The sequence below is a fragment of the Zootoca vivipara genome, chromosome 12 (genome assembly GCF_965207765.1).
Source record: "Zootoca vivipara chromosome 12, rZooViv2.hap1.1, whole genome shotgun sequence".
NCBI classification, from domain to species: domain Eukaryota; kingdom Metazoa; phylum Chordata; class Lepidosauria; order Squamata; family Lacertidae; genus Zootoca; species Zootoca vivipara.
In genome coordinates this window covers 48,618,288-48,645,042 of record NC_142595.1, presented here as the reverse complement: position 1 = coordinate 48,645,042, position 26,755 = coordinate 48,618,288, and the positions used below count along the sequence as shown (strand labels likewise).

Below are 26,755 nucleotides of genomic sequence, written 5' to 3'. Positions count from 1 at the left end.
GTAGGCTTTTGGTCTGATCCAGTGAAACCAAAACAGCTGACGCCCTTAGGATCCCAACTGTTTATTTGTTCTGTTTGTTTTTTAAATGGTGGGAGACACAAAACACTGGAAGCCTGGGATAGCAAGGAGAGCACACTGGTTAGTCCCACCGAACAGCTTTTTTGCAGCTGTCGATGACTGATGAGCAGGCATGTATGAATCAGCAAAAAGACAGCAAACAGTATCGGTTCAGGGAAACCACAGGGAAAACAGTGACTCATCAACCACATGTGAGGCTTAGAAGGCACCAGCCAGCGCCAGACTTAAACACAGAATCATACTCGTTTTTAGGGAGCCCTTTACATAGAATCTGACCAAACTGAATGAAACGTGCTTCCAAGTAAAGGAGTATTGGGACGATGGGGGTGTAACTGGTCAATTCGGGCATGGATCTTGGGGTACGTATTTGGTTTTTTGATGTGGCAACTGAATTAACTTCCCATTGTGAAAACTTCACTTTCACTTCCTATTGTGAAAACTTCAAGGTCTCAAAAGAGTAACTACTGTACAGCTTTTTGGGCCATCTCTAGAGAAGACGTTGCTCTCTCTCTCTCTCTCTCTCTCTCTCTCTCTCTCTCTCTCTCCAGAATATAAAAAATGACAAGAACATAGTAAAAGAGAGGAACAAATTCGGGGCGGGGGGGCATTTCAGAAACAAAATTACTGTAACAGATTTCTGCCTGTTCCTGGCATGCACATTGTGAAAACTCAAAGCAGTAAACGCCCAGATCAATAATGAAAAGCAAGAGATAGAAAAAAATAAACCCCAAGGATTCTGTTTCTTTTAAGTGCATTTCCATTATCGTTTTTGAATTTTGGAAAAAGGTTAGAGAGTTCAATGCAGTGAAAGGAAAATGCTTCATGTTCCCTGGGATGTGTTACTTGAGAACGCAGTGGATTCTGTCTAGGGCAGGCATCCCCAAACTGCGGCCCTCCAGATGTTTTGGCCTACAACTCCCATGATCCCTAGCTAACAGGACCAGTGGTCAGGGATGATGGGAATTGTAGTCCAAAACATCTGGAGGGCCGATGTTTGGGGATGCCTGGTCTAGGGGGCCGGTCTCTGGTTACATTCTGGATGAAATGGCTTTTTAAGGTGCCTATAGGGACGCGAGTGGCGCTGTGGGTTAAACCACTGAGCCTAGGGCTTGCCGATCAGAAGGTCAGTGGTTCGAATCCCTGCGACAGGGTGAGCTCCCATTGCTCGGTCCCAGCTCCTGCCAACCTAGCAGTTCGAAAGCACGTCAAAGTGCAAGTAAATAAGTACTGCTCTGGCGGGAAGGTAAACAGTGTTTCCGTGCGCTGCTCTGGTTTCGCCAGAAGCGGCTTAGTTCTGCTGGCCACATGACCCGGAAGCTGTATGCCAGCTCCCTCGGCCAATAACGCGAAATGAGCATCAGGGGTCCCTTTACCTTTACGGTGCCTATAGCTTCCCTATAGGTCAGGATTGTCTGACATCCAGGATTCAAGCAGACAGAAAATAAAGAAAAAACACTCCCTCACAAAACGTGAAATCTGTGGGATTCTCTGCCACATGATTCAAAGCTCCCACACCAGATTCCAGTGTCCATTTCCAATAAAACTTTATTATTTAAACAAATATTTTCAGATCCACACAGCAAGCGTGAAAGGCAGTCTCCTAGATACTAAAGACATTTTCCTAGATACTGTACTAATAAAGTGCAAGAAGGCATGAGCTCAGTAGGCACGGGAATGAGGGAGGCAAAAAAAAAGGGGGGGGGTGTTTCCACAAGGTTTTGTATTACTTCCCAGCCATTCCTCAGCCGGGAACTGCAAAAAGGAGGAGGAGGAGCTTATCGTTGCTAATTAGGAGAGGAAAAGCCCTCGCTCTCATCTCAGGATACTACCAGGAAATAATTGCCACCAGTGTTTCCCCTCTAGTGTTTCACACTTTTTCTACATAATGCAAGTTCACAGGTAGAAGTTGTTCCGATGTGCAGGAATGAGCAAAGTAGGAAGTGCCGCTCCGAGGAACTGTTCCAAGATCCCGGGTGGGTCTGTACCACAAGCAGGTCAGCAGCCCCCAAAATCGGAGGGACAGGACAGGTGATTCCTTTTGCCATCTCAGCATTCAGGTGCCCCAGGAGCATTCTCAGCGGAGGCATCCAAAAGGACAACGAGGACTTGGGGAGCAGCTGGTTCTACCGCGGGAGGAGAGACTGCAGCCGAAGCAAATACCTGCTCCATCTGTGGGTGGTGGAGAAGAAGGGAAAGCAACCATTGAAAGGACTCCAGAAATCTCGAACAACTGCATAGGCCGGTCGCCGTTTTGACAGCGTCCTTCCCATCACTTGCTTCTAAAAACCCACCGCTGTTTCCCAAAACGTCTGCGCCACGATTGACTGGGCATGCTGGGCCTGAATACTGTTCCGTTCCAACTTCTGCCTTACCCATGCTGCGATTTCCTCCAAACGCTACTTAGCCACGTCCTGGAGAGCCATAACGCACGTCTGTTCCACCTACCCAGCTTGCATCTCTGCTGCGATTTCCCCATACGCTACGCAAAATGCACCTCTGCCCCCGATGCTTAGAAAACTGACAAAATAAATAAGATTTACTTCTGCCATGATGGCCCAATCTGGCAATCCAGAGCACACTTCATCCGGCGCCCTCCCCTGCTCTTGTATAATAATAATAATAATAATAATAATAATAATAATAATAATAATTTATTTATACCCCGCCCATCTGGCCGGGTTCCCCCAGCCACTCTGGGCGGCTTCCAACAAAATATTAAAATACAGAAATCCACCAAACATTAAAAGCTTCCCTAAACAGGGCTGCCTTGAGATGCCTTCTAAAGGTCTGGTAATTGTTGTTCTCTTTGACCTCTGGTGGGAGGGCATTCCACAGGGTGGGTGCCACTACCGAGAAGGCCCTCTGCCTGGTTCCCTGTAACTTGGCTTATCGTAGCGAGGGAAGCGCCAGAAGGCCCTCAGCGCTGGACCTCAGTGTCTGGGCAGAACTATAGGGGTGGAGATGCTCCTTCAGGTATACTGGACCAAGGCCGTTTAGGGCTTTAAAGGTCAGCACCAACACTTGGAATTGTGCTCGGAAACGTACTGGGAGCCAATGTAGGTCTTTCAGGACCGGTGTTATGTGGTCTCGTAGTGTGTTCCAGCCCTTCTCCCGAGCATTGTTGACCCAAAATGCATTTATTTCTTACTTTCTCTGCACTAGATATCTTGTGTCTCCACTCTTGGCAGGCTCCTTCCCAACGCTCACCTGGATGACGATCCGCTTGCTGTCCACGCAGTCCTGCCCCAATTCCTCCCCTACACAGAGAGTGACTTGGTGCTCAGGCTTAGGCCCACGGCCCAGCTGGTATTCCTGCAGTGCTGTTGGCGGAAAACGAAAGAGAGCGGCATGATAGAGCGGGAAGGACGGGCTTTGTCAAATGAATACGGCAATAGGCATGCTACGGCCATCTAAGGGGAAGAACAGCTCTTTCTAAATCAGGGAGCTACTGAACTGCAGGGCCTTCAATCCAAGCCCCCAGCTTTGCCCCCACCAGAAACTAGGCTAAGTTAAAAAGCTCCCACTCATGCCAACAGGAGCTTTTCCTCCAAAACTTATTTGTATGGGGTGGTTTTTTTTTCTAAAATAAATAAATATGATTTTCAGGTTTACACGTCAATAATTTTACAGTCATTTTAACATTTCAAAACTTTCCCAGCCAAGTTAATCACACCCTTTTGTCTGGCACCCAGGTATCAGGATGCCAGGGATTATCACTTTAATTCCTGAGACAATGAGAAGGTTCCCCCCACCCCCCTTCTTCCTTGCAGAGGAACACCTGGTCAGAGAGAGAGTCAAAATGGTGTCAGAAAGGCCTGTCTTCCTGTGCTGCTTCAGACATGTTTCTGTACATTCATGTACATGTTTTATGAACAATTAATATATATATATATATATGACCTCAAAATTCTTATAACAGGCGCTATGGAGAACAGGATGCCAGAATAGATAGGCTTTTGGTCTGATCCAGTGAAACCAAAACAGCTGACGCCCTTAGGATCCCAACTGTTTATTTGTTCTGTTTGTTTTTTAAATGGTGGGAGACACAAAACACTGGAAGCCTGGGATAGCAAGGAGAGCACACTGGTTAGTCCCACCGAACAGCTTTTTTGCAGCTGTCGATGACTGATGAGCAGGCATGTATGAATCAGCAAACAGACAGCAAACAGTATCGGTTCAGGGAAACCACAGGGAAAACAGTGACTCATCAACCACATGTGAGGCTTAGAAGGCACCAGCCAGCGCCAGACTTAAACACAGAATCATACTCGTTTTTAGGGAGCCCTTTACATAGAATCTGACCAAACTGAATGAAACGTGCTTCCAAGTAAAGGAGTATTGGGACGATGGGGGTGTAACTGGTCAATTCGGGCATGGATCTTGGGGTACGTATTTGGTTTTTTGATGTGGCAACTGAATTAACTTCCCATTGTGAAAACTTCACTTTCACTTCCTATTGTGAAAACTTCAAGGTCTCAAAAGATTAACTACTGTACAGCTTTTTGGGCCATCTCTAGAGAAGACGTTGCGCTCTCTCTCTCTCTCTCTCTCTCTCTCTCTCTCTCTCTCTCTCTCCCTCTCTCCAGAATATAAAAAATGACAAGAACATAGTAAAAGAGAGGAACAAATTCGGGGCGGGGGGGCATTTCAGAAACAAAATTACTGTAACAGATTTCTGCCTGTTCCTGGCATGCACATTGTGAAAACTCAAAGCAGTAAACGCCCAGATCAATAATGAAAAGCAAGAGATAGAAAAAAATAAACCCCAAGGATTCTGTTTCTTTTAAGTGCATTTCCATTATCGTTTTTGAATTTTGGAAAAAGGTTAGAGAGTTCAATGCAGTGAAAGGAAAATGCTTCATGTTCCCTGGGATGTGTTACTTGAGAACGCAGTGGATTCTGTCTAGGGCAGGCATCCCCAAACTGCGGCCCTCCAGATGTTTTGGCCTACAACTCCCATGATCCCTAGCTAACAGGACCAGTGGTCAGGGATGATGGGAATTGTAGTCCAAAACATCTGGAGGGCCGATGTTTGGGGATGCCTGGTCTAGGGGGCCGGTCTCTGGTTACATTCTGGATGAAATGGCTTTTTAAGGTGCCTATAGGGACGCGAGTGGCGCTGTGGGTTAAACCACTGAGCCTAGGGCTTGCCGATCAGAAGGTCAGTGGTTCGAATCCCTGCGACAGGGTGAGCTCCCATTGCTCGGTCCCAGCTCCTGCCAACCTAGCAGTTCGAAAGCACGTCAAAGTGCAAGTAAATAAGTACTGCTCTGGCGGGAAGGTAAACAGTGTTTCCGTGCGCTGCTCTGGTTTCGCCAGAAGCGGCTTAGTTCTGCTGGCCACATGACCCGGAAGCTGTATGCCAGCTCCCTCGGCCAATAACGCGAAATGAGCATCAGGGGTCCCTTTACCTTTACGGTGCCTATAGCTTCCCTATAGGTCAGGATTGTCTGACATCCAGGATTCAAGCAGACAGAAAATAAAGAAAAAACTGAAAAAACCATTGAAAGGACTCCAGAAATCTCGAACAACTGCATAGGCCGGTCGCCGTTTTGACAGCGTCCTTCCCATCACTTGCTTCTAAAAACCCACCGCTGTTTCCCAAAACGTCTGCGCCACGATTGACTGGGCATGCTGGGCCTGAATACTGTTCCGTTCCAACTTCTGCCTTACCCATGCTGCGATTTCCTCCAAACGCTACTTAGCCACGTCCTGGAGAGCCATAACGCACGTCTGTTCCACCTACCCAGCTTCCTTCCCCCTCTTACTGCAGTTCCTTAAATATATTTTTAATATCTTCTGCATGTTCAAATTAACTTGATTTCTTCATTTATTCATCAACTTTAAATCTATATACTCTTAGGAAGCGGCAGGTTATTACAATAATCCTGCCAGTGTTTTTACCGTATCTGTTTGCAATTTATCTGTAAATATTCCATAAACCATTTCCATTCATTTATTTTAAAAAAGTTTCTTATTCTTCCAGTAAGTTTCGCCATTTCTGCATATTGCACAAGTTTTCGTATCCATTCTTCCTTTGCTGGGACTTCTACTTCTTTCCATTTGGGGTCAAGTAATATTCTTGCCGCTGTACATGAATAAGTTTCTATACAGTTTAGGTAGTTCTGTCACTATAAGTCCCAAAAGAACAGCTTCTGGGGTTTGTTATTACAAACGTTATTTTAAACATCCTTTCCAATTCATTATATATCATTTCCCAGTAACCTTTAACCTTACTACAAGACCAGCACGTATGATAAAAAGAGGGAAAAAACCGCCCTAAACTTTGCTCAGCAATCTGGCTTGGCGGGGGGTGGGAAGCTCCCATTAATGCCACTGGGAATAACTCCCCTCCCTCCCATAACTCTAATTGTCACTTGTGGTGGGGAAAGAGAAGGAAGGGATAAATGGAGAGAGGGAAAGAATGCCTATATGGGGAATTTGTATGTGTGAATAAGGGTGGAGCTGGCTCGGTCATGTCCACAGAATGGAAGATGGCAGGATCCCCAAGGACATGGCTCGACGGCAGGCATAGGCAAACCTGGCCCTCCAGATGTTTTGCGACTACAACTCCCATCATCCCTGACCACTGGCCCTGTTAGCTGTGTATGATGGGAGTTGTAGTCCCAAAAGGGCCAAGTTTGCCTAAGCCTGCTCTACAGGGAGTTGGCTTCCAGCACCAGGCCCACTGGAAAACCAACCCTGGATTACAAAGATTTCTGCAAATGGGACGGACACAAAGGCTGGCAACATAAACCCCGGCATGTGGGAATAACAACAACAACAACAACAACAATTTATTATTTATACCCCGCCCACTCTGGGCAGCTCCCAACAGAATATTTAAAAAATACAATAAAACATCAAATATTAAAAACTTCCCTAAACAGGGCTGCCTTCAGATGTCTTGTTTATCACCTTGACATCTGATGGGAGGGCGTTCCACAGGGCGGGCGCCACCACCGAGAAGGCCCTCTGCCTGGTCCCCTGTAGCCTCACTTCTCCAAGTGAGGGAACCCTCAGAAGGCCTCGGAGCTGGACCTCAGAAACTACAACTAATCCATAATGTGACAACCAGACTGGGGACTGGGAGCGGCCACCGAGACCATGTAACACCAGTCCTGAAAGACCTACATTGGCTCCCAGTACGTTTCCAAGCACAATTCAAAGTGTTGGTCCTGACCTTGAAAGCCTTAAACGGCCTCAAAGGCCCAGTATACCTAAAGGAGCGTCTCTACCCTCGTCATTCTGCCTAGACCCCGAGGTCCAGCTCTGAGGGTCTTCTGGCGGTTCCCTCACTGCGAGAAGCAAAGCTACAGGGAACCAGGCAGAGGGCCTTCTCGGTAGTGGCGCCCGCCCTGTGGAATGCCCTCCCATCTGATGTCAAGGAAATAAACAACTACCTGACATTTAGAAAACATCTGAAGGCAGCCCTGTTCAGGGAAGTTTTTAATGTGTGACATTTTAATGTATTTTCATCTTTGTTGGAAGCCGCCCAGAGCGGCTGGGGAAACCCAGCCGGATGGGCGGGGCACAAATAAAAAATTATTATTATTACTAGCTGACCCGGCCACGCGTTGCTGTGGTTTTTTCCTGTGATTCCCCCCCCCCACCCTGTCCTGATCCATGACGTATCCTGCCCCTCCTCCCTCCACCCTGGCTCATCCCTGTGTTTCGGTAGGATACCCTTCCCTCTGTTGTCCCTGGGGAGTGTTGGCCCCTACCCCCGGTATCTTCCTACATTGGCCCCCACCCTTGGAGAAGGAGCTGTCAGTTTCTGGGTTCCATTTCCCAGTATTTACTTTTGTCTGAGCCCTCTGTTGTCCCCTCCCCCCTGTGTCTCCATACATTGGCCCCTGCGTACGCATCGTGAACATTTCTATACATTTAGATCAAGGATCGGGGGTGGTGATGCGCCCTGGGACATTTCTTGTCCCCTGCAACCCTCGGGGAGTGGCCTGGATCGTTGTGTCAAAATTTCAGGACGATCGGTCAAGCGGTTACGGAGAACATAGCGGGCAACAATTTCAAGATTTTTACATTTTTATATATATAGATTATCATCATCATCATCATCATCTTGCCAAACACCTTTGGCTCAGCCTCACCTGACTTAAATGCCTTGGTGCTGAACAACTGAAGGAAGGAGTTGCTCGGCAACTTCCCAAGGGGCTGGGTGCTGATGCTGGCTCGGCCGCGGCACTGAACAAAAATCCCCTCCATGTTGCTGGCCGCCATGATGCCCTTCTCCAGGTCCTCCAGCAGCCGGTGGACATCAGCCTCCTTCTGGGGGTCCTCGACACTAGAGGCGGGCGGCAGCACGACCCGGCGCATGCTGTTGGCAGACATTCCCGGAGGGGCTGCGGCAGAAGTGACCAGGAACTCGCCCTCCGGCAGCAACCTTTTCAGGACCTGCTTGCCGCCGTAGGTGACAGACAGGATGACGAAGAAGTTCCCTAGGGAGAAGAGAAGAGGGAAAATGAGGGGGTCAGCTAATGCCTCCCCAAACAGGATGCGTACAAATAATAAGGATTATGAGAGCTGTTATAGGGCTTTTGGGGGGGGTCAGTCTGCATGATATCCCCGGGGCCTTTCCCGGCCTGTTTCTGTGAGGGTAGAATCTGTAAGATGAAAACAACAACAACAACAACAACAACAACAACAACAACAACAACAACAACAAATAATAATAATAATAATAATAATAATAATAATAATAATAATAATAATAAATACCCTGCCCATCTGGTTTCCCCATCCACTCTGGGCAGTTGCCAATAGAATATTAAAAACATGATAAAACATCAAATATTAAAAGCTTCCCTAAAGAGGGCTGCCTTCAGATGTCTTTTAAAAGTCAGATTGTTTCCTTGACATCTGACGGGAGGGCGTTCCATTGGGCGGGCGCCACCACCGAGAAGGCCCTCTGCCTGGTTCCCTGTAGCCTCACTTCTCACAGTGAGGGAGCCGTCAGAAGGCCCTCAGAGCTGGACCTCAGGGTCCAGGCTGAACAAATGGGGGTGGAGACGCTCCTTCAGGTATACTGGGCCTTTGAGGCCGTTCAGGGCTTTCATGGTCAGCAGCAACACTTTGAATTGTGTTCAGAAAAGTACTGGGGGCCAATGTAGGACTTTCAGGACAGGTGTTATGTGGTCTTGGCGGCCGCTCCCAGTCACCAGTCTAGCTGCCGCATTCCGGATTAGTTGCAGTTTCCGGGTCACCTTCAAAGGTAGCCCCACATAGAGCGCATTGCAGTAGTCCAAGCGAGAGATAACTAGAGCATGCACCACTCTGGCGAGACAGTCTGCGGGCAGGGAGGGTCTCATCCTGCGGCCCAGATGGAGCTGATAAACAGCTGCCCTGGACACAGAATTGACCTGTGCCTCCATGGACAGCTGTGAGTCCAAAATGACTCCTGGGCTGCGCACCTGGTCCTTCAGGGGCACAGTTACCCCATTCAGGACCAGGGAGTCCCCCACACCTGCCCGCCCCCTGTCCCCTTAAAACAGTACTTCCTTTGATAAGGCAATCTCATCCCCTGCAGCTATGTACCATCAATAGCATCTTGAAAGAGCGAGCTCTGTTGCCATAGGGACAAATGGGTGGGCCTTCTTCTATATCACCCGGCTGGATGCCACCTCATCCCAGGATGGAAGGCTGGTGCCCCCCACTGGACTACAAATCCCATCAACCCCAGCCGGTGCACACCTTCACAGGTGGGTTCACCTTCACAGAGGTTTTTAAGCAGAGGTCGAGTAGCCACCTGTCACAGATTCCTTAGTTAGGGTTCCTGCCTTGCAGGGGGTTGGACTAGATGAGCGCTGGTGGTACCTTCCAACTGTTGTTGTTGTTTAGTCATTTAGTCGTGTCCGACTCTTCGTGACCCCATGGACCAGAGCACGCCAGGCACTCCTGTCTTGCACTGCCTCCCGCAGTTTGATCAAACTCATGTTCGTAGCTTCGAGAACACTGTCCCAACATCAGGGTCTTTTCCAAGGCTTCTTCTCTTCTCATGAGGTGGCCAAAGTATTGGAGCCTCAGCTTCACGATCTGTCCTTCCAGTGTGCACTCAGAGCTGATTTCCTTCAGAATGGATAGGTTTGATCTTCTTGCAGTCCATGGGACTCTCAAGAGTCTCCTCCAGCACCATAATTCAAAAGTATCAATTCTTTGGCGATCAGCCTTCTTTATGGTTCAGCACTCACTTCCATACATCACTACAGGGAAAACCATAGCTTGAACTATACGGACCTTTGTCGGCAAGGTGATGTCTCTGCTTTTTAAGATGCTGTCTAGGTTTGCCATTGCTTTTCTCCCAAGAAGCAGGCGTCTTTTAATTTCGTGACTGCTGTCACCATCTGCAGTGATCAAGGAGCCCAAGAAAGTGAAATCTCTCACTGCCTCCATTTCTTCCCCTTCTATTTGCCAGGAGGTGATGGGACCAGTGGCCATGATCTTGGTTTTTTTGATGTTGAGCTTCAGACCACATTTTGCGCTCTCCTCTTTCACCCTCGTTAAAAGGTTCTTTAATTCCTCCTCACCTTCCAACTGTATGGCAGCAAATCTATGTTCTCCGGGATTAAGACCTGGGACAGCAGGGTCCGGATTCTCACTTAGATCACATGATGCTACCTGCATGACCTGGGGGCTCTCACGACCCCTCAGCTTGACCTACCCCGCAGGGTTGTTGAGAGCATAAATTGGGGGAAGGAGAGGAACCACGTTTGCCCCCATGAGCTCGTTGGGAGGGGAGGTGGGATATAAGCTCCTCCCATTGAAGGGGACTGCCCACAACATCATTTGCATAGCCCCGGCTCCAATAAAAGCTGGAGGAGTTAACCTCCGACACACAGAAGTAAAATATTATTTGTCGCCTAGATTCAGAGACCGTCACAGGCATGGCCAAACTCAGCCCTCCAGGTGTTTTGGGACTACAACTCCCATCATCCCTGGCCACTGGTCCTGTTAGCTAGGGATGATGGGAGTTGTAGTCCCAAAACATATGGAGGGCAGAGTTTGGCCATGCCTGGGACTCTATTGCCTCTTAACAGTGGCTCCGGGGCTGCTTCAGCAGAATATCATTTTAAAAAAGCAATGATCAACATTTTTAAAACCACAGGGAAATGAAGGAGCAGGCTAATATTGCATACAATAGGATCGTTACAAGAATGGAGCAAGTTCCTTCTTATAGACCCTTTCCAAGGCCGCTGCACAGCTAAGACACCAGCTTCCGTCATCTCACCTCTAACAGTCTCTGAAATGGGCACATCTTGGGCGGGTTCTGGGTTCTGGTGGAAGGCAGCAATCTCGTTCACAGCCAGCGCTAGTGTGGAGAAGCAGAAAAGGGAGAGGAAATGAGGAGCCAGCCTTCCCACAGAATAAAGCAATCGTTTCCCAAGGCGTTAACACAAAAATGGTCTTCCCCGTGCCATGGGGACGGGTGTGTAGGATGTGGTGGTCATGTGGGATTACTCTGAGGAATTACGAAAATGAAGCAGGCCATCATGTCAGTGGTGAAAGCATCCTTAGACTGGGTCTGATTCATGGGAAATAGTTTCTGATCAAATCTCACAGGGCATTGCATCTCTGCCGTTTTCTACATGCCTGTCAGTCATGTACCACGGACCATTTGCTTGCCAGGCATCCTTTCAAGGCATCCTTCCTACCATAAAGCTAAGAAAGTAACTTTCTTCGTAGCCTCAAGTAAGCCTATTAGTCTTTGTAGTTCAAAGGTTTCCTGACTCTGTCCCACGTGGGGATTTTTTGGGATATGTCCAGAGAGAATTTGATTGGTTTTTACGGATGCTGTGTTGAAATTCCTTTGTTAATAAAACGACCTGGGGGCTGTGAGTGAAAACGCACTCTCCCCCCCCCCAAGAGTCTTGCTGGTCAAGCCTCGTGTCTGTTTTTTTAAATCTCAAGGTTCAGTTCTTCCTCCACATTCAGAACGTTGTTCCAACGGCCCCCAATCGGCACATTTTTCTGGAATCAACGGCAGAGTCTATTTTGGGGCTTGGAATAACTACAAATTCCTGGTTACCGAAAGCACTGGGAGACAGAATTACTTGAGAAATGGACACATGTTTAAGATTATGTAGAAATCATTTGCTTTTGGCAAATGTGGCATTATTTTGTTATTTTTACGAACGAAGGAGAGTAGCTAGCCTCTTCCTGATGTACTGTGGGTTTTTATAAACAGGCAGGAAAGAAAGATTTAAAATTATAATGGTCTTAGTACCTTGACAGCCCACAACAGTTCCTCTATTCTTGATATCACGTATTTCCCCAAGATTATATATTCCTTCGTACTTGCTCTGATTATTCCTTGCTTGTGTGTTTTTGGTTTTTTAGCATTTTCAAATTTGAGAGAGAAGCAGGCTTTGTTGAAACTGCAACATTTATTAAAAATGTTGGAGGGGGGGATATTTGGAAACAGTAGAATGTTAACAAGGAAGAGAATGCCTGTAATCAGGTTCACATCACAGCCAGTTCCCCGTACGCCGCTGGAATTTAGACAGCAGCAATGAGGACTAGCACCTTAGAAATGAACAAATGGTGCCATAATCCATTGCCTACCTTTCTGGACCCTCTGCAATTAATTTAAAAGAAGAGCAGGGAAAGGAGGGGGAAAGTAAACCAATCCATAATTCCTGTTGCCAGGAGCTGGGAAGGGCGATACCTATTAAACTCCATTCCTCTGGGAACTGTAGCTCTGTGAGCACCCTGAACAAACTACAGCTCCCAGAATTCTCCGGGGGAAGCCGCAGCTGTTTAAAGTGGTACAAACATTGCATTAAATGCATGTTTCATTGGTGCGTCAAACATTTCGGCACGCCTCTAGTTTCTTTCCATGGAGCGAGAGGCCGAACGTCTTCTCTCAGTTCGAGCGGACACTTATTTTCCAGGAAGCAGGTTGGAAGAGATCTCCTGCTCTGCGAGGTTTTGTTAAGCACAGATCACTTCCTGGCGGGGGGTGGGAAAAAGGGTATGTGTGCCCCTGTGTTGGTGAATAGGGAGAGAAATGGGGATCCCTTCTTTGCACCGCGATCAGAGACACAAAACAGAGGGAAATGCAAATTGCCCCACCTGACTCCATGGACTGAGGGTTCATCTCCCCATATGGGACGACCAAAGCGGCGAATGTGTTTTGGGCCTGGCTAGAGATGGCTTCTAACGTGGAGCTCGATTCCTGGCAGGGGTGGGAGAGATATTAGTGTGTGTTCATACAAAGGCTCCACGCACGCCTCACAGTGGTAAAGAGTGGTACCTTGGTTTTCAAACATAATCCATTCTGGAAGTCCGTTCCAAAACCAAAGCGCTCCAAAACCAAGGCGCGCTTTCCCATAGAAAGTCATGCAAAGCGGATTAATCCGTTCCAGACTTTTAAAATCAACCCCTAAAACAGCAATTTAACATGAAATTTCACTATCGAATGAGGCCATTGATCCATAAAATGAAAGCAATAAACAATGTACTGCAGTCACACAATCAATCAGTCAGTAGCTGAACTGGGTTCCAGTGGTCAGGGATGCATAGCTGCCAAGTCTCCCGTTTTCCCCAGGAAACCCCCGTTTTTCCAGCTGTCCCCAGCCGAAAAAAAACGGATTTTTTTGTTTCCCCCCGGTTTATTCTGGCGCGGCGGCCATTTGACAACTGGGCGGAGTATCCTCAGAAGCGACTTTTGATGCTGCTCTGCCCAGTTCCAAAATGGCTGCAGCGCGACTTCTGGTGCGGCGGCCATTTTGGAACTGGGCACAGCAGCATCAAAAGTCACTTCTGAGCATGCTCTGCCCAGTTCCAAAATGGCCGCCGCGCTACTTCTGGTCTGCTACTTTCGGTCCGGTCCCTTATTTTTCAGAGAGGAACTTGGCAGGTATGCAGGGATGTAGTCCCAAAACACCTGGAGGGCTGAGTTTGCCTATGCCTGTTTTATTTTATTTGTTTTATATCTTATATTTTGGAAATGTACATCCAGTACCTATTTATCTACTTGCACTTTGACGTGCTTTCGAACTGCAGGAGCTGGGACTGAGCAACAGGAGCTCACCGCATCATGGGGATTTGAACCGCTGACCTTCCGATCGGCAAGCCCAGGGCCGCCTTAAGCGTATCTGGCACCCTGGTGCGAAGATCCCTCCGCCCCCCCCCCCGCGCCCCGTTTTGCAGTGCGGCTGCCATGGGCAAAGCAGCGCAGCGCCCCCCTGGCGACCTGCCGCATTGCGCCACCCAGCCTTGCCTTAGAGCCGGCCCTGGGGAAGCCCTAGCACTGGGTGCTACACAGTCACAAAAACAGAACAAAAAGAGCCGCAAAAACAAAAACGCAAAATAAATAGCAAAAACAGACAGACCTCAGCATAACACTCAAAGCGGAAGTGTGGCACTCAAAATGGAGCCCGTTCAGCTTCCGAGAAAAGTTCGCAAACCGGAACAGTTACTTCCGGGTTTGCAGTGTTTGGGTTCCAAGTTGTTTGAGAACCAAGGGACCACTGTATTGTTGCCCTGTCCTTTTTAATACAGACCCAAGCACCCCACTCATACCACAATTTGCTTCAAGCAGGGAGGTGCAGAACGCCAGGGGGTCAGGTCCACACAAACTAGGAAGCAGGGTCGTAATCTAGCTACCTCTGCATACCGATATATATATATATATCCTCCATCTATCCCTATATCGACGCAGCCGTTTCCAGCTCCTCTCTTCTGAAATATTGCCGATACATATTAGAAAGGCCTGCTTCCTATGTTCCCGTCACATCTAATCCTTTCATATCTCCTGGGATAGCTCCGTCAGTAGAACACAGGACTTTTTTGATCTTGGGGTGACGGGTTCGAGACCCATGTCGTGCAAATGATTCCTGTGTCGCTGGGGCTGGGCTAGATGACCTTTGGGGATCCCCTTCCCACTCTATAATTCTATGATCTTGCGCTCAAAGCGCTGCCCGGGGCTTATGGGAGTTGCAGGTTGGCAAAGGTTCACCTAAGAGAATAGGTGAAATAAAGGGTGTGTGTGTGAAGACTGTGAATGGGGGAGAGTGGGATAGTAGCCAGGAAGTTGAAAATAATAATAATGTGATTTTGTTCCAGAGGAAATGGCGGAGTGGGGGAAAATTGATCAGAGGAGACCCTGCTGGGAGTCTTGATGGGTTAGAAACCTCCGGAAGGCAAGTTTTCCTTGGTTGTGGCCCCAACCCCCATCGAAACACTCCGGAAATAGATTTGGGAAGTTTTAAACTTCAATCAGAAATTCCTTTATTTGCCTAGGCTTACTTTGATATTCTCATTGACTGCATTATTCTAAATGACATAATTTCTGCAATGCGTTTTTTTAAAAAACAAACAAAATTGATTTTGATGTGCACTATTTCATTGTCTTAATGGCGTTTTGTTCCCTTCTGCTTGTAACCACTGCGAACCACTTAGGAATATTTTAGGGGGGGGGGAAGGTCTGCAGTTTGGAGCACAGAGCCTCCGGGTTTTGCACGCAGCAGGCCCCACGTTCGAATCCTGGCAGCATCTCCAGATGCCAGTGTTCCTATCGCATCTCATCCTTTCGCTCCTCTGACACTCACCGTCTTCAAGCTGCAGGCGGCGGCTGGAGCCTGAGGGAGGTTGCTATCAGGATCTCCGTTCTCCTTCTCCGAAGACCTACTGGAAGATTCCGGCCAGGGCGCTTTTGGCTTCCTCGCCTTGGCCTGGGTCCCTTGAAAGCAGGCAAGACACACAGGGCAGCCGGTTAGGCTCCATGCAGAGAGACAAAACTCCCTAACCCAAAAAGGAGCTGGGCTCTACTGCGCAAACATATCACGCAAACCAGCACCTGATTTGCAACAGCTGGGGAGGGTAGGGTAGCTCTATTTAGTATATATATCGCTTATCATTTTCAATTTTACAAATCTGCACACATCAAGAAAACCACACATTAAACATTAAACGCTGACTTCCCTTCCCCACACTTCCATGGTTCGTTTCGATTTACCTGTGCTGCTGTTGCATATTCTAAAGGTAAAGGTAAAGGGGCCCCTGACCATCAGGTCCAGTCGTGTCTGACTCTGGGGTTGCGGCGCTCATCTCGGTCTATAGGCCGAGGGAGCCGGCGTTTGTCCGCAGACAGCTTCCGGGTCATGTGGCCAGCATGACAAAGCTGCTTCTGGCGAACCACAGCAGCGCACGGAAACGCCGTTTACCTTCCTGCCAGAGCGGTCCCTATTTATCTACTTGCACTTTGATGTGCTTTTGAACTGCTAGGTGGGCAGGAGCTGGGACCGAGCAATGGGAGCTCACCCCGTCACAGGGATTCGAACCGCCGACCTTCTGATCAGCAAGCCCTAGACTCTGCGGTTTAACCCACAGCGCCACCTGGCATATTCTAAATACTCCTTATTTTATCTTTCCCAATTTCCCCTTCGCTTATAATTTTACCGCTTTGTTTATTCTAATCCTGCTGACGTCTCAAGACGCTTGCAATCATTCTTCAATAATTCCACAATTCTCTCCCCCCTCCCACAATCTTAAAAAGTCTCCCTTAATGCTCTCTTCTTAGTCTACCAGGAAAACTATCCATTTCTGCATATTCCATCAGTTTCATCTGCCATTTTCCCCATTCCATTTCTGAGCATAAACTATTCAGGTTGCTCTTGTTGGGGATGTGAAGAGGTTTTTCCCAATCTCTAGAGATATCTGAGCCCACTATTCCTAAAAGAAAGGATTCTGAGTTTTTGTTTGTTTTTTAAAAAAATACTTTTCAACCATTTTTCAATTTCATTATAAATCATCTCCCAGAAGCCTTTTGCTATTTTACATGCCCATCACATATGGAAGAAGGTACCCAGGAGGGTAGCTTTAAAACAGGCACCCCCAAACTGCGGCCCTCCAGTTGTTTTGGCCTACAACTCCCATGATCCCTAGCTAGCAGGGCCAGTGGTCAGGGGTGATGGGAGTTGTAGTCTCAAAGCATCTGGAGGGCCGAGGTTGAGGAAGCCTGATGTAGAGGAAAATGAGGGGCAGAAGAGAAGGGGGGATATGATAACCATGTTCAAATATATAAAAGGATGTCATATAGAGGAGGGAGAAAGGTTGTTTTCTGCTGCTCCAGAGAAGCGGACACGGAGCAATGGATTCAAATTACAAGAAAGAAGATTCCACCTAAACATTAGGAAGAACTTCCTGACAGTCAGAGCTGTTCAGCAGTGGAATTTGCTGCCAAGGAGTGTGGTGGAGTCTCCTTCTTTGGAGGTCTTTAAGCAGAGGCTTGACAGCCATATGTCAAGAATGCTTTGATGGCGTTTCCTGCTTGGCAGGGGGTTGGACTGGATGGCCCTTGTGGTCTCTTCCAATTCTATGATTCCTCAACTTCGGCCCTCCAGATGTTTTTGGCCTACAACTCCCATGATCCCTAGCTAGCAGGACCAGTGGTCAGGGATGATGGGAGTTGTAGTCTCAAAGCATCTGGAGGGCAGAGGTTGAGGAAGCCTGATGTAGAGGAAAGTGAGGGGCAGATGGGGCTCGTCCACCTGGGAAGGGAGTCTGTCCAAGAGAAGGAAAGCTCTGATTCCTAAACCTCCGCTGCCTTGTGGGATATCTTTGGGAGAAGAAAAGGCTCAAGAGTAAACGCTGCAATAAAAGAAAATAAAGTGCTTTGGGAGGAAAAATCTCTCTAAAGATAGTTTCCTATTTAAGTTACATTAGAGTCCAGACGCTATTCATCAGGAAATAAGGATTTGTTTTAAGTTTTTCATGTGTGCTAAAACTCAGTCTAAATTGTGGTGTTGTATTTTTTTTTAACCACATCAGTTAACAAACACAGATACATATTCTATAACGTGATTGTTTTAGTTACGGTAAATAAATTGTTTCAATTGTTATTAAGGAAGTGTTTATTAAAGTGCAGCAGAAAAGTTGTCCAAATGTAAACAGTTAACTTATCAAACCTCACAATAATTTCATAATTATCTGTTTATGTATTTCCAATAGTATAACTGGATCAGTGATTTTTGATGTCACTGTAAAAACTACTCTGAAAAATTATTATTCCAAAAATGAAACCTTCATCTGGTTGTAAATATTTAGATGGTGCCAGCAAGAATGAGTCCTTCTGTAAAAAAAAATGAAAAAAATGACTTAAATCAAGTCTTACTGACTAGTAATTTAAATCGTATCCACCCTGTTGGGAACTGTAGTTTGATAAAGGTGCTGAGAATTGTTAGGGGACCCCCATTGCCCCCAGAGAGCTAAAACTCCCATCGTTCCCTGGGAAGAGGGTTTGGATGTTAAACCTCTCTGGTGGGGAGCGGGGACCCCCACTTTAGATGGCGTAAGAATTTCCTTCCTCTGAGAAAAGGTGGGCTTATATGGCCCCCCTCACATTACCCCACAGGGAAACACAGTTTTTTGGGGTGCAGGGCGTTCCTCGGGTATAGAAACTTCAAGAAGGCGGGGGAATTGGAGGCCAATGTCCTTACCAAGCCCTTGCTCAGGTATCGGCACTAGGCGGTAAACCTTGTAGGGCTCTGCGGTCCCCAGCTTGGAGCGTTCCGGTACCTCCTCGAACTCGGGGCTCTTGGAGAAAGCGCAGCGGATGCGCGTCTTCCAAGTGGCAGGGTCGAGGGGCTCGCCCGGCCTGTACTTTCCTTTAAAGATGGCCCAGGCCTGGGAAAGAGACAAGAGGCGCAAGGGTCAAGCCTCCTTGCAACTGCATCTCGCCCACAACGCTCCTCTGCAGCCCGCACTTCTCCCTGAGAGGCTACATTTCTACCTGCGGGGATTCCCACCCAACCCCCATCCTGCCCCCCCCCGGCGCCATGATGGGAGCACGCCCCATCGCAGTCCCAAACAATGCAGGCCGGACGTAGGTTTGTAACCTCGGCGAGAACCACGGCTCAGAAGCGTGCTACTTTTGCAACGTTTTGGCCGATCCTAATAGAAGTTCTGGAACTTTGAGGTGAGGATTTTAAAAGGTTGCTTTGCAACGTGGTTTTCGACGGAGTGCTCCGCAAGTGCTCATCGTATCAATGCCATCAATGAGCCATCCAGTCCAAACCTAGGCAAACCTTCACATTTCAACAACAATTTGTGCCATTTCATTATCTCTCTTTCAATAGATTTGTTTTGTATATTGTTTCAATTCTATTAGAGGTCAATTACTTTTCAACAATTACTTTTCATATGGTTTTCAGCTGCTTGCATTCCATCTGCGTCGTTTTAATTTGCGTCTGGGTGGTGGTGGTAATATAAATCAATATAATTATAGTTAAGTTAAGAATAATTCCCTTGCGATTCCTTGGTGCCTGGTTTGGACCCTGCAGTTAGCCCAGAACGCTGCAGCAAAATAGCCGACAGGTCTGAGACTCAACCAGAACCCCACTCCAGCCCAGCTCTAGATTTGTACAACGTCTTCATGAAACCATTTTATTTTATTTTCAGTTCCTAAAGATCCCTAGCATGGAATCTGCACTCCTTCACGACTGCCGCACGCTGGGTCGATATCTTCACCCAGTTATCTCCTACGACCCCCAAGGTCTCGCTCCTGGTCAGCCCCTCGCCAGCTCAGACCCCCAAAGTATGGTAACCCTGATCGTAACCGAGAGGCAGCGTGGAGCAGTGGTTAGGAACGCCAGAGAGTTCAAACCCTCGCCCGGCCGCAAATCTCGCCGGGGGACCCCTAACCTACCTCACAGGGCTGCAAGGAGCGGCAGAATCGTGCTTTCCACACGGGACACAAAATCAGTAAATAGATTGACAAATAAACCAGGAAGACGGGGAGGCAGAAAGCCAGAAATGCTTCTGAACGACCACCACACTGCCGGCAAGTCTCTGCCTTCCCCACTACCACCGCCGCCCCGTTCCTGTGGGTCCCGGTGCTGCCAGAATCATAGAGCTGCAGGATTGAGAGGTACCCCTGAGGGTCATCTAGCTCAACCCGCCGAAATGCAGGTACAGTACCTTGAAAAAGCCGGCGTCCTCCTCGTGCCGGAATTCCTGCTTCCCTGCGTGTTTCCACGGGATGCGGAACATGGTCTTGTGGGGAGGGTCGTCCCAGACCACCCCCGGGAACTGACCGCTTTCCACCTGCTCCACGGTCCACTGGCGCAGCTTGCGGGTCCTTCGAGCCCCGCGCCGAGACGTCGCCATCTTTAACGGGGGAGAGAGACGAGATACAGAAATCAGCCGCTGGTGGGGAGGAGGGGTCCCCTGGAAGGCGTGGAGGGAGAGCTGGGGGGGCACCTGGCCCTCCCAAAAGACTAGGTGCAATAATAAAACCGCAGAGTTGGAAGGGACACCAAGAGGCATCTAGTCCAGCCCACCCCAAGGCACTTAATACGTCTGTTTCTAACACCTCATTTGAAAAAAATTAAAGGGTTGGGGGATCTTTTGGAATCCTGAGTGGGTCCCCACCACCACTGTGGACCTAGCTTTGGCAAGTAGGTGGGGCGGCTGCCTGCCAATCGTCCGATGTCGCAAGACCCACCCACCTATTTTAACCCGCCGTTCTTTTGGGGGTGTAGGCTGTGTACACACTGCACAAAGGATCTCCCCCCCCCCAAAAAAAATCCCGGGAACTGTAGTTTGCTGAGGGCGCCGGGAATTGTGGCTCTGCGAAGGGCAAACCAAAGAGCTCTGGGACGGGAGCGCGAGAATCGAGGCTCATACCAAACAAATGGCACTTGGTCTTGGTTGACAAACCCACGCAACACTGTAATGCGATATGTGGCAAAACCCACAAAGACACTTTCGAGGCCTTTGTTTCATCTTTACTTTGTTTCATTAACTCTGTAAGAGCTTTGGTCCTCTGCAGCCAACGACTCTTTCCGGCTTCGTGGCTACATCTGTAATATCGAAACCGCTTTTGTACCTTTTGACTGACACCCATGGTTTTTCCTTGTACTGTTTTGTGTCATTTTGAATGGGGGGGGGGGTTTGGAACGGACCAAGAAACCACCGGGCCCAAACTTCTGCCAGGTATCTGCCAGACTACAAGGAAGTCTGATCGTTTAAAATAAAATAAAAGGCTTCCGTGAGTTTTCGAAGAGGGGGACGTGCAGGCCTGTTCAGGAAAAAAGGACACATGTAAAAGTAGAAGAAAGAAAGAAAGAAAGAAAGAAAGAAAGAAAGAAAGAAAGAAAGAAAGAAAGAAAAGTTTGTGTGTCTTTTCCATAGCTGAAGATCTAGGCAGCGAAGGAACATCTCAGTTCTGGGTTTGCAGTGTTTGGGTTGCAAGTTGTTTGAGTACCAAGGAGTTTGAGAACCATGGCACCACATTATTATTATTATTATTATTATTATTATTATTACATTATTATATTTGTATACCACCCTATACCCGCAGGGCAGATACCACATAAAATTGCAATATAACAACACAAAATATATAATAAAAACCCAATAACCCCCCCCCCAAACACATTTTAAAAGGGCATCAGGTGTCAATCAGCCCAAGGCCCAATTAAAGAGGAACATTTTTTGCCTGGTGCCTAAAGGTGTATAATGAAGGCGCCAGGCGAACCTCCCTGGGGAGAGCATTCCACAAATGGGGAGCCACTGCAGAAAAGGCCCCGTTCTCGTGTTGCCACCCTCTGGGCCTATGACAGAGGAGGAACACGGAGAAAGGCCTAGAGTTCGGGGATCGGGGCCATGGACGCTTTAGTTGAGATTCCTGCATTGCCACGGGTTGGACTAGAATCCAAGGGCCTCACTCTGAACAAGGCTGCTTTCCTGTAGTCCTCCGTGAGTTGCAAAACATGTAAGAAACACTTAGAGGCACACACACTCCAAAACAGCTTCCCTTACACTGCACAGACTATTTGCAATTATTGTGCCGTGGCTTCTGAAAAAGAAAGTGTGTCCCGTCGGGTGGGAGATAAACCTTCTCCTTATTAGATTAACAACATCAAATTGCAGAATGTAATATTGCTGCAAGGCGGGATGCTAGCAGAAAGGGGAAAGTAAATGGATCCTGGCAAACGCCTTGATAGTAATTCTGGCACACTTGCCCAGCTTGCTACCGTCCTGAGGGAGGCTGACTGGTTGCTGTCAATAGCTGGCCTCCGAAACTCTCACCGCCAACGCCCCGAGCTAAAGGATGATGTGATCCAGGAGGCTTGGAGGGAGGGTAGCTTGAGGCAGACTAAGAGAGGGGCTCTGTAAACATTGAAATTTAGGAAGCTGCCCTATGCTGGGTCAGATCGGTTATCTACCTGGCTCAGAATTTCTGCCTACACTGACTGGCAGCAATGGCTCTCCAGGGTTTCAGAAAGGGCGTCTCTCGAACCCAGAACCTTCTGCATGCAAGGCAGGTGCTACTACCTCTGAGCAGCAGCAGCCTTTTCGCTTTGTCCCTGGAGTCGGCCAGAAGGTTGAGCATCTGGGAGCGTTTAAGCTGTGTGCTTCCCATCTAGGCTCAACCTGTAAATAGACATAACAATATTGTGTTTTCATAATATCAGAGAGAGATATAAATAGTGCTATTGTTACTCACAGCAACAGCCCAGGCCTAATCCCTATGCATATTTTGGGATCTCGTGGTTTTGCCTAAATCTACAGCCTGTGCTCCTCAAACTGTAGTCCTCCATATGTTTTTGGATCTTTCTTGTTTAATAGATTATTTTATTTCATTTTTCTGTTGTAAGCTGCCCAGAGTGGCTGGGGAAACCCAGCCAGATGGGTGGGGTATAAATCATAAATTATTATTATTATTATTTCTCCTCCCTAAAATTAGAGATTCCCTATGCAATCGAAGCAGCTGCCCTATTTGCATTGTCAAACTACAGGGGGGGGAATCCTCTTCAAAGGGGCTTGCTTCCGAGTAGACCAGCGGAGGACCAGTCTGCAAATCTACAAAAGTTTGCTCGGATAATGCGGACAACACCAGATCCTTCGGGATCTGCGATTACACCACCGCCATCCCGTCCTCAAGTGTACACGCACCCACACCAATTATCATTTAATAATAATCTCGTACCACTTTAGGCCTGTTTAATGGTGTGTTTTTTAAATCTGCTTTCTGTAGCTGGGGAGAACGAGAGACATAGGAAAGGCAAGGACAAAACAGCCAAAGAAAATAAAAGGCTACAGCATACATATTAGTATTACAGGAAAGAAACAAGTGTTGCATGCATTAAAAAGGAAAAGGAGAAGGAAGGAGTTAGCATGAGAGAGATAAAAACAGGAAACGAAGGCAGGGTGGTGCAGTGGTTCGAGCGCCAGGCGAAGGCCTGCGAGACCAAAGTTCAAATCCTCCTTCAGACATGAAGCTCACTGGAGCCAGTCGCTGCCTCTCTCAGCCTAACCTACCTTGCAGGGGTGTTGCAAGGGCAAAAGGCGGGGGGGAGAGGAGGACCACCTTCAGCTTCTAGCAGGAAAGGTGGGGTGGAAATGTGGAAAAGAAAAGGGAAACCGTGTTAAAGCGAGGATATCAAAGAATCTTCCAACACGCATCACCTCCGTGCAGCATTACAGATTCCTTCTAAACGGCCATTTTGTGCGGGTCTGAACATCTGGATGGCATATATTGAATTTAATTGTTGTGAGGGTTTTTTTTGGGGGGGGGTAGCCTGAGTCCCTCCCAATTCCTGGATCCAGCAAGGATTCAATGGCTGTAATAGCTGGGGGGAAGTTTCTTGGTATGGCGCCTTAAGGGAACAAAGGAAGTGGTTCTGTGCCAGAGGGCGAATGGCTTGGTCCCCCGCTAAGTGGCACAGAGCCACTTAGAAAGGCAAAAGTCAGAGTTGTGCCAGAAAGCAGCTGAGAGACAGAGCCATCCATGCCTGATCTCTGCTGGGATCCAAGGCTGTTGGAGCTAGATCCTCTGGGATCTGCCAGGGCTGCGAATCCCTCCATCGTAGGCTCAGGTTGTATACATGTGTGAACCTAAGTGCCTGGAACCCCCGGCTTCTTGGGGTGGCGTGCAACAACATGTTTAAATTAAGATAGATGGATCGTTGGCTATTTATTGCCTTTTCATAGAATCATAGAGCTGGAAGGGCCCCCGGGGGGTTATCTAGTCCAACCCCCCTGCTGTGCAGGAATGTTTTGCCCAAAGTGGGACTTGAACTCTGAACCCTGAGATTTAAGAGACTACAGTACTACGGACTCGGCGGACAGCAGAGGATGTCCTTCTCTATTATCCCTTCTATTCCCCCCCCCTCTTTTTCCTTATTCTTCCTTGGTTAGTTTTGTTAATAAAAACATCAATTTTAAAAACAAATAGATTCTTCCAACACCATAAGGACGGAGCAAATCCGAGCGCCTTCCCTTGTCAGAAAGCTTCGCTGAACACAATGAAAAGCGGCGCGCAGGATTGCTTGGGTTTCCAGACTCAAAAGAGAGCAGGACAATTAAAGGCACCGATGTCCTGTTCTCTATTGAGTCTGGCAACCCTAAGGATTGCTCGGTAAAGGCAATCCATTCAGACCTCGCCCCCCTCGGAACTTAAAAGTTGGCCATGGCTCCCGTTAAACCCCGTCGATTGCAATGGGACTCCTTGAAAGTAAGACAAATAATAAAAATAAATTAAAATTCGGCCCCAACACCCGGATTACGGCACGATCAGTAACAATAATAGCAAGAATATTGCTTATTATATAAAGCACTGGTGCAAAGACTCTTATCTGGCCGTGGTCTCTGCAGCAGAGTACAGTAGCGAGGAAGGCTGCGATCCTCCGCAAGCACTTTTGCAGGGAGTAAAGCCCCATTGGACTCGGCTTACTTCCGAGTAAATGCGCTCGGGGAGGCGACAGGAGAAAATTAAGGCAGGAAAGTCGAATGATAAAGGAAAGGAAAATATATCTATATATAAAAAAGTGATGTCCCACCTCTGATCTCCAAGTCCCCCTCCTGCAGCGAACCTCTTCGCAAAACACACCGTGTAGCGACTTGTCCTCCCAGCTGAGCTGGGCTTCGCCACGCCCCCTCTGGGCGTCGCCACGCCCCCTTTCCTTCTGCCCCGCCCTCCCTCGCCCATTTCTCCCGGCTCCGATTCTTTTCCCATAAATCACGTGGCCGCCGCCGCCGCCGCCGCTCCGGCCTCCAGGGGGCAGCAGAGAGGAGGGCACGCCAGTTTCAGGCTCCCCTGCCACCAAAACAAACGGGAAAAGCCAATGCAGTTTCATGACGTTGATCTCTGGGAGAGATCTCTATTTATCCAGAGATAGATAGATAGCTAGATAGAGAGATAGAGAGATGAAAGAAGGAACATCTACACCCCCAAATTTTTAAAGCACCCTTACAGCAAATGCCTCCCCCAATTCCAGAAAAATGAATAAATTTTGTGGGAACTATAGTTCACCCCACCCAGTTACGATCCTCAGCACCTCTGACAAACTACAGCTCCCAGGATTATTGGGGGGGGAGAGATCTGTTTTAAATGCATGGCGGTGGATGGAGTTTGCATGCTTGAAAGTTCATCCCCACTCCAAAAAAAGAATGCTGGGAACTGTAGTTTCAGTTGAGGGTGCTGGGAATTGTCGCCTTGTGAGGGGGCGAAAGTGTGTGGGGCAAACCTTCCTAAACTGTGCTGCTGCGGCAATGTTATGGTTTTAATGTACAGTACTGAGGAGAGCGCAAAATACATGTTCTGAACCTCAATATTAAAAAAAAAACCAAGATCATGGCCACTTGTCCCATCACCTCCTGGCAAATAGAAGGGGAAGAAATGGAGGCAGTGAGAGATTTTACTTTCTTGGGCTCCTTGATCACTGCAGATGGTGACAGCAGTCACGAAATTAAGAGACGTCTGCTTCTTGGGAGAAAAGCAATGGCAAACCTAGACAGCATCTTTAAAAGCAGAGACATCACCTTGCCGACAAAGGTCCATATAGTTAAAGCTATGGTTTTCCCAGTAGTGATGTATGGAAGTGAGAGCTGGACCATAAAGATGGCTGATCGCCGAAGAATTGATGCTTTTGAATTATGGTGCTGGAGGAGGCTCTTGAGAGTCCCATGGACTGCAAGACGATCAAACCTATCCATTCTGGAGGAAATCAGCCCTGAGTGCTCACTGGAAGGACAGATCCTGAAGCTGAGGCTCCAATACTTTGGCCACCTCATGAGAAGACTCCCTGGAAAAGACCCTAATGTTGGGAAAGATGGAGGGCACAAGGAGAAGGGGACGACAGAGGACGAGATGGTTGGACAGTTTTCTCGACGCTACCAACATGAGTTTGACCCAAACTGCGGGAGGCAGTGCAAGACAGGAGTGCCTGGCGTGCTATGGTCCACGGGGTCACGAAGAGTCGGACATGACTAAACGACAACAACTGTCGTCTCTGCACTCTGGGAATTGTAGCTCAGCACCTCTAACAAAACTACAGTTCCCAGGATTCTATGGGGGGTGGGGCGGGATCCATAGCTCTTTAACGTTGTATAACATTGCTTTGAATGTCTTGCGGCCAAACCTGGTGGCCACCCCAACAGCTTGTGGTAGGGAACTGCACCAGTTAAATCTACGTGTGTGTAGATTTTTGTGTGTGAGAATAAGTTCTGCTTTTTGCCTTTCTTCACTCTTCCAACACTGATCTTCACTGGATGGCCCCACTGAATCTCAAAACCATGAGAGAAAAATCTCTCTCTAGCCACTTTCACCGTACCAAATTTTATATCCCTGTCATGTCCCCTTTCCCCTTAAATGCATCTTTCCTAAGCCTCCATATACACTCTACATTGAAAGCATGAAACGTCCGCCAAAGAA

The 26,755-nt window shown here is 48.0% G+C and overlaps 1 protein-coding gene across 2 annotated transcripts; it reads right to left on the bottom strand.

The window, feature by feature from the left end:
- Positions 1–1,605: 1,605 nt before the first annotated feature.
- IRF9 (interferon regulatory factor 9) lies at positions 1,606–24,929 on the bottom strand. 2 transcript variants are annotated; one of them, XM_060281869.2, is made up of 10 exons: positions 24,882–24,929; positions 22,375–22,473; positions 20,014–20,202; positions 18,534–18,720; positions 15,645–15,775; positions 13,165–13,267; positions 11,321–11,401; positions 8,187–8,534; positions 3,286–3,398; positions 1,606–2,247 (listed from the first exon to the last, which is right to left on the bottom strand). In XM_060281869.2, the coding sequence occupies exons 3-10, from the start codon at positions 20,200–20,202 to the stop codon at positions 2,125–2,127; spliced, it is 1,275 nt and encodes a 424-aa protein (XP_060137852.1). In that variant the 5' UTR covers positions 22,375–22,473; positions 24,882–24,929; the 3' UTR covers positions 1,606–2,124. The 2 variants fall into 2 exon arrangements, with proteins under 2 accessions (XP_060137852.1, XP_060137851.1); XM_060281868.2 differs by lacking the exon at positions 22,375–22,473.
- Between the last annotated feature and the right edge of the window lie 1,826 nt (positions 24,930–26,755).